Source organism: Salmo salar, unplaced genomic scaffold (assembly GCF_905237065.1).
Source record: "Salmo salar unplaced genomic scaffold, Ssal_v3.1, whole genome shotgun sequence".
Lineage (NCBI taxonomy): Eukaryota > Metazoa > Chordata > Actinopteri > Salmoniformes > Salmonidae > Salmo > Salmo salar.
In genome coordinates this window covers 11,149-23,552 of record NW_025550693.1, presented here as the reverse complement: position 1 = coordinate 23,552, position 12,404 = coordinate 11,149, and the positions used below count along the sequence as shown (strand labels likewise).

The 12,404-nt window shown below is 52.4% G+C and overlaps 1 protein-coding gene across 1 annotated transcript; it reads right to left on the bottom strand.

Annotated features, from left to right (window-relative positions):
• Positions 1-3,101: 3,101 nt before the first annotated feature.
• Positions 3,102-11,892, bottom strand: LOC123739868 (early nodulin-75-like). The gene is made up of 3 exons (XM_045713924.1): positions 11,007-11,892; positions 3,380-4,063; positions 3,102-3,151 (listed from the first exon to the last, which is right to left on the bottom strand). Exons 1-3 carry the CDS (start codon positions 11,890-11,892, stop codon positions 3,102-3,104), a joined length of 1,620 nt encoding a protein of 539 aa, XP_045569880.1.
• Between the last annotated feature and the right edge of the window lie 512 nt (positions 11,893-12,404).

Here is a 12,404-nt window from a genome sequence, read left to right as displayed (position 1 = left end):
ACTGTTGTTATGACATTGACTTCAACAGCTCATTTAAATGGACAGTCTGGGACCATTCGTTCCAAAATGATTTGGTTCATTCACTCAGCAGTGATTGAATGTTTATTTATCTTGCTTGGTTAAAATAAAATAGTCTAAAATCAGTTGGATTTGTTGAAAACAGACACATTTTTTATCAAGTAGCTAACCAAGTTATTAAGCATGTCATTTTCTTTTGACTGCTCACAGCATGGCGCACAATTTACAGAAAGTATAGAGGGGGTTTGATTAATCTGGCCCGGTACACCGGGCTATAGCCCTTCACATCGCAGAGAGGGGGTTTGATTAATCTGGCCCCTGTACACCGGGCTATGGCCCTTCACATCGCAGAGAGGGGGTTTGATTAATCTGGCCCGGGTACACCGGGCTACGGCCCTTCACATCGCAGAGAGGGGGTTTGATTAATCTGGCCCGGGCACACCGGGCTACGGCCCTTCACACGCAGAGAGGGGGTTTGATTAATCTGGCCCGGGTACACCGGTACGGCCCTGTGGTTGCCATGACGGGCGTGTCGCCGCAGGATGCTGTGGTTGCCATGACGGCGTGTCGCTGCAGGATGATGTGGTTGCCATGACGGCGTGTCGCCGCAGGATGCTGTGGTTGCCATGACGGCGTGTCCTGCAGGATGATGTGGTTGCCGTGACGGCGTGTCGCTGCAGGATGATGTGGTTGCCATGACGGGGCTGTCGCTGCAGGATGATGTGGTTGCCATGACGGCGTGTCGCTGCAGGATGCTGTGGTTGCCATGACGGCGCGTCGCTGCAGGATGATGTGGTTGCCATGACGGCGTGTCGCTGCAGGATGCTGTGGTTGCCATGACGGCGCGTGTCGCTGCAGGATGCTGTGGTTGCCGTGACGGCGTGTCGCTGCAGGATGATGTGGTTGCCATGACGGCGTGTCGCCGCAGGATGCTGTGGTTGCCATGACGGGCGTGTCGCTGCAGGACGCTGTGGTTGCCATGACGGCGTGTCGCCGCAGGATGCTGTGGTTGCCATGACGGCGTGTCGCTGCAGGATGATGTGGTTGCCATGACGACGTGTCGCTGCAGGATGATGTTGTTGCCATGACGACGTGTCGCTGCAGGATGATGTTGTTGCCATGACGGCGTGTCGCTGCAGGATGCTGTGGTTGCCATGACGGCGTGTCGCTGCAGGACGCTGTGGTTGCCATGACGGGCGTATCGCTGCAGGATGATGTGGTTGCCATGACGGCGTGTCGCCGCAGGACGCTGTGGTTGCCATGACGGGCGCGTGTCGCCGCGAGGATGCTGTGGTTGCCATGACGGCGTGTCGCTGCAGGACGCTGTGGTTGCCATGACGGCGTGTCGCTGCAGGATGATGTGGTTGCCATGACGGCGTGTCGCTGCAGGATGATGTGGTTGCCATGACGGGCGCGTGTCGCCGCAGGATGCTGTGGTTGCCATGACGGCGTGTCGCTGCAGGATGATGTGGTTGCCATGACGGCGTGTCGCTGCAGGATGATGTGGTTGCCATGACGGCGTGTCGCTGCAGGATGCTGTGGTTGCCATGTTGGTTAAGTGTGCCTTGAATTCTAAATAAAATCACCAACAGTGTCACAAGCAAATTATATGTTTTATTTATTTATTCTTTATTTAACTAGAACAAGTCAGTTAAGAACAAATTCTTATTTACAATGACGGGCCTACTCCGGCCAAACCCTAACCCCGGACAATGCCAGACCAATTGTGTGCCGCCCTATGGGACTCCCCCATCACGGCCGGTTGTGATACAGCCTGGAATCAAACCAGGGTCTGTAGGGACGCCTCAAGCACTGAGATGCAGTGCTTTAGACCGTTGCGCCACTTGAGAGCCATCACACCTCCTCCTCCATGCTTCACGGTGGGAACCTCACATGCGGAGATCATCCGTACAACTCTGCGTCTCACAAAGACACGGAGGTTGGAACCATAAATCTCAAATTTGGACTCATCAGACCAAAGGACAGATTTCCACCAGTGAATGTCCATTGCTCGTGTTTCTTGGCCCAAGCAAATCTCTTCTTCTTATCGGTGTCCTTTAGTAGTGGTTTCTTTGCAGCAATTTGACCATGAAGGCCTGATTCACGCAGTCTCCTCTGAACAGTTGATGTTGAGATGTGTCTGTTACTTGAACTCCGTGAAGCATTTATTAGGGTTGCAATTTCTTCCTTTCCTGTGGCGGTCCTCATGAGAGCCAGTTTCATCATAGAGCTTGATGGTTTTTGCGACTGCACAGTTCGTGAAGTGTTCCGTAATGACTGACCTTCATGTCTTAAAGTAATGATGGACTGTCCTTTCTCTTTGCTTATTTGAGCTGTTCTTGACATAATATTGACTTGGTCTTTTACCAAATAGGGCTATCTTCTGTATACCACCCCTACCTTGTGTGGCAAAAGAAGGGGGTCGAAAGTGATAAATGGCAGATATGTGAGGGCAGAACTAATAAACGGGCTCTGCCCGATCACTAAAATGGCCACCCCGATCAGAACTACAGATCACAAAATGGCCGACTGCCAAAACTACAATTCCCAGAAGCAAGGGGAACCCTCAGAAGGTGGAGCCGACCCACAGATAAAAGGTCAAGAAAAACCAGGAAGAGAGAGAGGGGCGGGAAGGATCTATGAACCATAGAGAAAGAGACAATCTACATTGGCTGGATTTACCGTGTACGAGCTGGACTGTTTTGGACTTACCTGTTGGCGTTTAGACCTGGACCTACCGAGAACCAGATTTGTGTACCGAACCCTGCTATCCTTGACCTTACCTGCGGCCTGGGTGGAGCAGGACAGCGAAACAAACACACAGGTACTGTCATGTTCGAAAGAACTTTCATTCTGGGCTGACTTTGGTGACAGATTCCCACTTAATTTATGACAAACGCTCCTAACTTTGAAGAGGTTTGCCACACTTGTCACAAGGTAGTTCTGCAACCTTCACCGCAGGAAGAGAGACAACGGCGGATTCGCTGGATTGAGACGTATCCAATGCAACATAAAAAAAAAAAAAAAAAACACGATCTCTGTAGTTTAAACTGACAGATTTCAATGGAAATGTTTATGTCCTGTTACTTAGATCGATAAACCGGTGTGTCAATCAGCTCTAAAGGGGTTCGAACTATGAGGAGAAAGAACAAAGGACCCCTGGACAGAGAATCCCTGGACTCCCTGGTTGTGTTGTTGTGTCTATGATAATGGCAGTGGAGACGGCAGGGTCCGTAGATGTAATGTAGTAGAAAATAAAGAAGCAGGCTAAGCAGGAAAACATCAGATCATTAAATATAACAACAACAATAACAACAACAACAATAACAACAACACATCAGCTGCTGTTCTGAGGTTGGACCTCTGAGGCTGGACCTCTGGGACTGGATCTCTGAGGCTGGACCTCTGAGGCTGGACCTCTGGGACTGGACCTCTGAAATGGACCTCTGAGGCTGGATCTCTAAGGCTGGACCTCTGAGGCTGGACCTCTGGGACTGGGCTTCTGAAGCTGGACCTCTGGGACTGGATCTCTGAGGCTGGACCTCTAAGGCTGGACCTCTGGGACTGGATCTCTGAGGTTGGACCTCTGAGGCTGGACCTCTAAGGCTGGACCTCTGGGACTGGATCTCTGAGGCTGGACCTCTGGGACTGGACCTCTGAGGCTGGACCTCTGAGGCTGGACCTCTGAGGCTGGACCTCTGGGACTGGACCTCTACCTCTAAGGCTGGACCTCTGCGGCTGGACCTCTGAGGCTGGATCTCTGAGGCTGGATCTCTGAGGCTGGACCTCTGGGACTGGACCTCTGAGGCTGGACCGCTGAGGCTGGACCTCTGAGGCTGGACCTCTGAGGCTGGACCTCTGGGACTGGATCTCTGAGGCTGGACCTCTGGGACTGGGCTTTTGAGTCTGGGCTTCTGAGGCTGGGCCTCTAAGGCTGGGCCTCTAAGGCTGGACCTCTGAGGCTGGATCTCTAAGACTGGATCTCTGAGGCGGGTTCTCTGAGGCTGGACCTCTGAGTCTGGACCTCTGAGCCTGGGCCTCTTGTCTATGGACAGGTAGATTAGAGGAAGGTAACAGATGGAAGAATTATGTTGAGGATAATGTGGGTGGTGGTTCATACGAAAATAACTCCAGGTAGTTCTCTGGATGTAGCAAGGAAGTAATAGAACACACACACACACACACAGACACACACACACACACACACACACACACACACACACACACACACACACACACACACACACACACACACACAGACACAGACAGGTGACACGTGGCATTTCTCTTGCTGAGGGAAAAGACATCCATCAGTGCTGACAGGCTAGAAAAATGTCAAAACAGCCTCGTGTGCTGTTGACATGCCTCTTTAACGTTTCTTCCCGTAAGGAGAGATCAGAACGGCTGGAGAGGTCAGTACTGCTGGAGAGATCAGTACTGCTGGAGAGATCAGTACTGCTGGAGAGATCAGTACTGCTGGAGAGGTCAGTACTGCTGGAGAGATCAGAACGGCTGGAGAGGTCAGTACTGCAGGAGAGATCAGAACGGCTGGAGAGGTCAGTACTGCTGGAGAGGTCAGTACTGCTGGAGAGGTCAGTACTGCTGGAGAGGTCAGTACTGCAGGAGAGGTCAGTACTGCAGGAGAGGTCGTGTACTGCAGGAGAGATCAGTACTGCAGGAGAGGTCAGTACTGCAGGAGAGGTCAGTACTGCTGGAGAGGTTAGTACTGCTGGAGAGGTTAGTACTGCTGGAGAGGTCAGTACTGCAGGAGAGATCAGAACGGCTGGAGAGGTCAGTACTGCTGGAGAGATCAGTACTGCAGGAGAGATCAGTACTGCAGGAGAGATCAGTACTGCAGGAGAGATCAGTACTGCAGGAGAGGTCAGTACTGCAGGAGAGATCAGTACTGCAGGAGAGATCAGTACTGCAGGAGAGGTCGGTACTGCTGGAGAGGTCAGTACTGCTGGAGAGGTCAGTACTGCAGGAGAGATCAGTACTGCAGGAGAGGTCAGTACTGCTGGAGAGGTCAGTACTGCAGGAGAGGTCAGTACTGCAGGAGAGGTCAGTACTGCAGGAGAGATCAATACTGCTGGAGAGGTCAGTACTGCTGGAGAGGTCAGTACTGCAGGAGAGGTCAGTACTGCTGGAGAGGTCAGTACTGCAGGAGAGGTTAGTACTGCTGGAGAGGTCAGTACTGCTGGAGAGATCAGTACTGCAGGAGGTCAGTACTGCAGGAGAGGTCAGTACTGCAGGAGAGATCAGTACTGCAGGAGAGATCAGTACTGCAGGAGAGGTCAGTACTGCTGGAGAGGTCAGTACTGCTGGAGAGGTTAGTACTGCAGGAGAGATCAGTACTGCAGGAGAGGTCAGTACTGCTGGAGAGGTCAGTACTGCAGGAGAGGTCAGTACTGCAGGAGAGGTCAGTACTGCAGGAGAGATCAATACTGCTGGAGAGGTCAGTACTGCTGGAGAGGTCAGTACTGCAGGAGAGGTCAGTACTGCTGGAGAGGTCAGTACTGCTGGAGAGGTCAGTACTGCAGGAGAGGTTAGTACTGCTGGAGAGGTCGGTACTGCAGGAGAGGTCAGTACTGCTGGAGAGGTTAGTACTGCAGGAGAGATCAGTACTGCAGGAGAGGTCAGTACTGCTGGAGAGGTCAGTACTGCAGGAGAGGTCAGTACTGCTGGAGAGGTCAGTACTGCTGGAGAGGTCAGTACTGCTGGAGAGGTCAGTACTGCAGGAGAGGTCAGTACTGCTGGAGAGGTCAGTACTGCAGGAGAGGTCAGTACGGCTGGAGAGGTCAGTACGGCTGGAGAGGTCAGTACTGCAGGAGAGGTCAGTACTGCAGGAGAGGTTAGTACGGTTGGAGAGGTCAGTACTGCTGGAGAGGTCAGTACTGCAGGAGAGGTCAGTACTGCTGGAGAGGTCAGTACTGCTGGAGAGGTCAGTACTGCTGGAGAGGTCAGTACTGCAGGAGAGGTCAGTACTGCTGGAGAGGTCAGTACGGCTTATTGATGAGGACTGCAGGAGAGGTCAGTACGGCTGGAGAGATCAGTACTGCTGGAGAGGTCAGTACTGCTGGAGAGGTCAGTACTGCTGGAGAGGTTAGTACTGCAGGAGAGATCAGAACGGCTGGAGAGGTCAGTACTGCTGGAGAGGTCAGTACTGCTGGAGAGATCAGTACTGGAGGAGAGATCAGTACTGCAGGAGAGGTCAGTACTGCAGGAGAGATCAGTACTGCAGGAGAGGTCAGTACTGCAGGAGAGGTTAGTACTGCTGGAGAGGTTAGTACTGCTGGAGAGGTCAGTACTGCAGGAGAGGTCAGTACTGCAGGAGAGGTCAGTACTGCAGGAGAGATCAATACTGCTGGAGAGGTCAGTACTGCTGGAGAGGTCAGTACTGCAGGAGAGGTCAGTACTGCTGGAGAGGTCAGTACGGCTTATTGATGAGGACTGCAGGAGAGGTCAGTACGGCTGGAGAGGTCAGTACTGCTGGAGAGGTCAGTACTGCAGGAGAGGTCAGTACTGCAGGAGAGGTTAGTACGGCTGGAGAGGTCAGTACTGCTGGAGAGGTCAGTACTGCAGGAGAGGTCAGTACTGCAGGAGAGGTCAGTACTGCAGGAGAGGTCAGTACGGCTGGAGAGATCAGAACGGCTGGAGAGGTCAGTACTGCTGGAGAGATCAGTACTGCAGGAGAGATCAGTACTGCAGGAGAGATCAGTACTGCAGGAGAGGTCAGTACTGCAGGAGAGATCAGTACTGCAGGAGAGGTAAGTACTGCAGGAGAGGTCAGTACTGCTGGAGAGGTCAGTACTGCAGGAGAGGTTAGTACTGCTGGAGAGGTTAGTACTGCTGGAGAGGTCAGTACTGCAGGAGAGGTCAGTACTGCAGGAGAGGTCAGTACTGCAGGAGAGATCAATACTGCTGGAGAGGTCAGTACTGCTGGAGAGGTCAGTACTGCAGGAGAGGTCAGTACTGCTGGAGAGGTCAGTACTGCAGGAGAGGTCAGTACTGCTGGAGAGGTCAGTACTGCAGGAGAGGTTAGTACTGCTGGAGAGGTCAGTACTGCAGGAGAGGTCAGTACTGCTGGAGAGGTCAGTACTGCTGGAGAGGTCAGTACTGCTGGAGAGGTCAGTACTGCTGGAGGTCAGTACTGCAGGAGAGGTCAGTACTGCTGGAGAGGTCAGTACTGCTGGAGAGGTTAGTACTGCAGGAGAGGTCAGTACTGCAGGAGAGGTTAGTACGGCTGGAGAGGTCAGTACTGCAGGAGAGGTCAGTACTGCAGGAGAGGTTAGTACGGCTGGAGAGGTCAGTACTGCTGGAGAGGTCAGTACTGCAGGAGAGGTCAGTACTGCTGGAGAGGTCAGTACTGCTGGAGAGGTCAGTACTGCAGGAGAGGTCAGTACTGCTGGAGAGGTCAGTACGGCTTATTGATGAGGACTGCAGGAGAGGTCAGTACGGCTGGAGAGGTCAGTACTGCTGGAGAGGTCAGTACTGCAGGAGAGGTCAGTACTGCAGGAGAGATTAGTACGGCTGGAGAGGTCAGTACTGCTGGAGAGGTCAGTACTGCTGGAGAGGTCAGTACTGCAGGAGAGGTCAGTACTGCAGGAGAGGTCAGTACTGCAGGAGAGATTAGTACGGCTGGAGCGGTTAGTACGGCTGGAGAGGTCAGTACTGCTGGAGAGGTCAGTACTGCAGGAGAGGTCAGTACTGCTGGAGAGGTCAGTACTGCTGGAGAGGTCAGTACTGCAGGAGAGGTCAGTACTGCAGGAGAGGTCAGTACTGCTGGAGAGGTCAGTACGGCTTATTGATGAGGACTGCAGGAGAGGTCAGTACGGCTGGAGAGGTCAGTACTGCTGGAGAGGTCAGTACTGCAGGAGAGGTTAGTACGGCTGGAGAGGTCAGTACTGCAGGAGAGGTCAGTACTGCAGGAGAGGTCAGTAGTGCTGGAGAGATTAGTACGGCTGGAGAGGTCAGTACGGCTGGAGAGGTCAGTACGGCTGGAGAGGTCAGTACTGCAGGAGAGGTCAGTACGGCTGGAGAGGTCAGTACTGCAGGAGAGGTCAGTACTGCAGGAGAGGTCAGTACTGCTGGAGAGGTCAGTACTGCTGGAGAGGTCAGTACTGCAGGAGAGGTTAGTACGGCTGGAGAGGTCAGTACTGCAGGAGAGGTTAGTACGGCTGGAGAGGTCAGTACTGCAGGAGAGATCAGTACTGCTGGAGAGGTCAGTACGGCCTATTGATGAGGACTGCAGGAGAGGTCAGTACTGCAGGAGAGGTCAGGACGTCTTATTGATGAGGACTGCAGGAGAGGCTTGTGTGTAATGCATTTGTTTTCAGCCAGAACGACATAACACTGTGAACATAGAAATAACATTCTCTCCTGTCTCAGATGAATGGGTATAGGGCCAGTTGAGGAAGATGAGAGGATCGGGGTATATATACAGTCTGTAATTCTCTGGGGAAAATGTGACTGACTATTTTATTTTCTGTCTTTTCTTCTCTCTCAACTCTCGGTTTCTGGGTCTGTGTCGAAGAATGTGTGGGCGTGATTTCTGACGAGAGAGAGAGAGAGAGAGAGAGAGACAGAGAGAGAGAGAGAGACAGAGAGAGAGACAGAGAGAGACAGAGAGAGAGAGACAGAGAGAGAGAGAGAGAGAGTTAGAGAGAGACAGAGAGAGAGTTAGAGAGAGAGAGAGAGAGACAGAGGCTGTATCTTTTGTGGTTGTTTATCTCCCATGTCAACACTGATACCAACCCATTGTATGTTGTAGGCCCTGCCTTGACAACATGGAGGAGTTGGGCTAGCTATCCGGCTCGCTATCTCCTGGGCAGTTCATCTCTTCTTCTCCTCATGCCTTGTTATAATCACCACTAGTCAGGTTAATAAAGCCAATCCAGATTGTCCTTCATCAGTCAGCTCTACACAGACCTATTCCAGGCCAGGTTTTTATTTTCTTTTTTTCGCAAACCCAGCCATTTTTTATTAATTGTATTTATTTAGGGGGGGATAGTCCACTGTGTAACAGTCCTGGGATCCAATCTGGGAGCCAGAACCGGAGGCCATGAGTGCAGGATCCCACTGCCCGGCAGTCTGCCAGCACCAGAGCTATGTCCAGTAGAGAGCACTACTTCCTGCTTAGCTGGATCTGAGTGTAAATTAGTTCAATACCTCCAGAACTTAATGTAGTAGTAGGTGGAGGTAGATTTTTTTAGTGGTTCCCTTTTTTGGGGGGGGTTGCCAGCCGTGGGGTCTGAGTACATTAAGGAAGAGGGGTATAGAGGGTTTTTTTGGGGGGGGCGAGATATGGCAATCATGGGACGAGACAGGAAATCTCTCCACCTGGTGCTGAAAACTTCAGTGAAGCTCAGCATTTTCTCCGTCCGTCAGAAATGGCACCCTATTCCCTATACATGTATTTATTTTTTTACATTTTAGTCATTTTAGCAGACGCTCTTATCCAGAGCGACTTACAGTAGTGAATGCATACATTTCATTTCATACATTTTTTATTTTCGTTTTGTATATTTTTTTTGTGCTGGCCCCCCGTGGGAATCGAACCCACAACCCTTGGCGTTGTACACACCATGCTCTACCAACTGAGCCACAGAGAAGGCTGTGCACTACTTTCTCCGGTCAAGAGTTAGGCCTAGTGTACTATCTAGTGAACAGGATAGAGTGCAATTTGGAAACACATCCTTGTCAGTGTTTGTTTCTCCCATGGCGTCAGTGAGTGAGGACAGGCTGATGTGATGCACAGACACACAGAGACCTGGTGGGGTTGTGAACAGCCACAGACTCCAGTGCTCCAGGATCCCGGGGGAGTCAACCTCCAGAGTTGCATTGAAGGTGCCACCGTCTCTTGCCTTGTCCCAGGCCAAGCCCCAGTTCCAGGAGAACGCTGCCTCAGAAGGTGAGATAAGTAAAAAAAAAAACGAACCTGGTGGGAGGTACTGCTCCAGAACCACCAGGCTTCAGTTCTAACTCAGGGCCCAGAGAAGGGGCCTCTAGGACGGCCCTCAGAGCCCAGAGAAGGGGCCTCTAGGGCGGCCCTCAGGGCCCAGAGAAGTTGCCTCTAGGACGGCCCTCAGAGCCCAGAGAAGGGGCCTCTAGGACGGCCCTCAGAGCCCAGAGAAGGGGCCTCTAGGGACGGCCCTCAGGGCCCAGAGAAGGGGCCTCTAGGGACGGCCCTCAGGGCCCAGAGAAGGGGCCTCTAGGACGGCCCTCAGGGCCCAGAGAAGGGGCCTCTAGGACGGCCCTCAGAGCCCAGAGAAGGGGCCTCTAGGACGGCCCTCAGGGCCCAGAGAAGGGGCTCTCTAGGACGGCCCTCTGGGCCCAGAGAAGGGGGCCTCTAGGACGGCCCTCAGAACCCTCAGACTGCTGCTTCAGAAGGTGAGATAATTGTATCACACCACAAGTATCATGATGACATGAGCCTCCTGGTGGTGTTGTGAAACCAAGCTCTGAAATGACAGGCTGTATGATGAGGATTTGCGTCCCAAATGGCACCCTATTCCCTATGGGGCCCTGGTAAAAAAATAAAAATGTAAAAAACCTAGTTCACTACATAGGGAATAAGGGTGCCATTTGTCACGCCAGACTTGTGTATTCCTCCGTGAAGACATGCCACCTAGAATGAGGATGATTTGAGAGCCTTGCCAACATTATGGGGCCGGGTCGAGGTCTGGGTTTTGGGTTACACAGGAAGGCATCACCAGACACGTAGCCAATGCTGTGTTTAAACGCCTATAGCTTTAAAAAACTAAAATCACACACACTGTCATCGAGTACCCACAACCAAAATCTCTCACCAGAGACTTCATTATACAGTGTAACTTATTATTAAAGGCTGAAGTTTCAACACGTTTCTGTTTTTCTGGGTAGAAGAAGTTTATGTTGGGAGTTGACTGCTTTGACAGTATTGTCATTTTTAAAGCCAAGCACCAAGCTTCCATGTCTGTAATTAGTCATGGTGGTGTGGAGGGTTGAACGCCCAAATGGGAATGGGCTGGGTGGGTCCTGGGTGGGTTCTGGGTGGGTTCTGGGTGGGTCCAGGGTGGGTTCTGGGTGGGTTCTGGGTGGGTATGTGAGACGGTCCTGGGTGGGTTCTGGCTGGGTTCTGGGTGGGTCCTGGGTGGGTCCTGGGTGGGTTCTGGGTGGGTCCTGGGTGGGTCCTGGGTGGGTTCTGGGTGGGTCCTGGGTGGGTCCTGGGTGGGTTCTGGGTGGGTATGTGAGACGGTCCTGGGTGGGTCCTGGGTGGGTCCTGGGTGGGTTCTGGGTGGGTTCTTGGTGGGTCCTGGGTGGGTTCTGGGTGGGTTCTGGGTGGGTATGTGAGACGGTCCTGGGTGGGTTCTGGGTGGGTTCTGGGTGGGTTCTGGGTGGGTCCTGGGTGGGTTCTGGGTGGGTCCTGGATGGGTCCTGGGTGGGTTCTGGGTGGGTCCTGGGTGGGTCCTGGGTGGGTCCTGGATGGGTCCTGGGTGGGTCCTGGGTGGGTTCTGGGTGGGTCCTGGGTGGGTCCTGGGTGGGTTTTTGGGTGGGTCCTGGGTGGGTCCTGGGTGGGTTCTGGGTGGGTCCTGGGTGGGTTCTGGGTGGGTCCTGGGTGGGTCCTGGGTGCGGTTCTGGGTGGGTCCTGGGTGGGTCCTGGGTGGGTTCTGGGTGGGTTCTGGGTGGGTCCTGGGTGGTTTCTGGGTGGGTCCTGGGTGGGTCCTGGGTGGGTTCTGGGTGGGTCCTGGGTGGGTTCTGGGTGGGTCCTGGGTGGGTCCTGGGTGGGTCCTGGGTGGGTTCTGGGTGGGTTCTGGGTGGGTTCTGGGTGGGTATGTGAGAGGGTTGGTTTTGGTATCTCTCGCTGGATGGATTCAGAATCTTCGATGTGTTCATTGTGGCCAATAAGCGTAGTTTTATCCCATCCTTCAACTCCAAAACATAATCCTCTTTTTCTCAACTTTCTCAGTCGTATGATGACACAAAAGAGCTGCTAATCACTTCCTGGCCTTCTAGTCCGTGTGTTCTGTCTCCACGGCAACAACTGTAGCGACAGTGAGGGGGAAAAGTATTTGATCCCCTGCTGATTTTGTACGTTTGTCCACTGGTAAAGAAATGATCAGTCTATAATTTTAATGGTAGGTTTATTTGAGCAGTGAGAGACAGAATAACAACAAAACAATCCAGAAAAACGCATGTCAAAAAATGTTATAAATGGATTTGCATTTTACATTTACATTTACATTTAAGTCATTTAGCAGACGCTCTTATCCAGAGCGACTTACAAAATGGTGCATTCACCTTATGATATCCAGTGGAACAACCACTTTACAATAGTGCATCTAAATCTTTTAAGGGGGGTTAGAAGGATTACTTTATCCTATCCTGGTATTCCTTAAAGAGGTGGG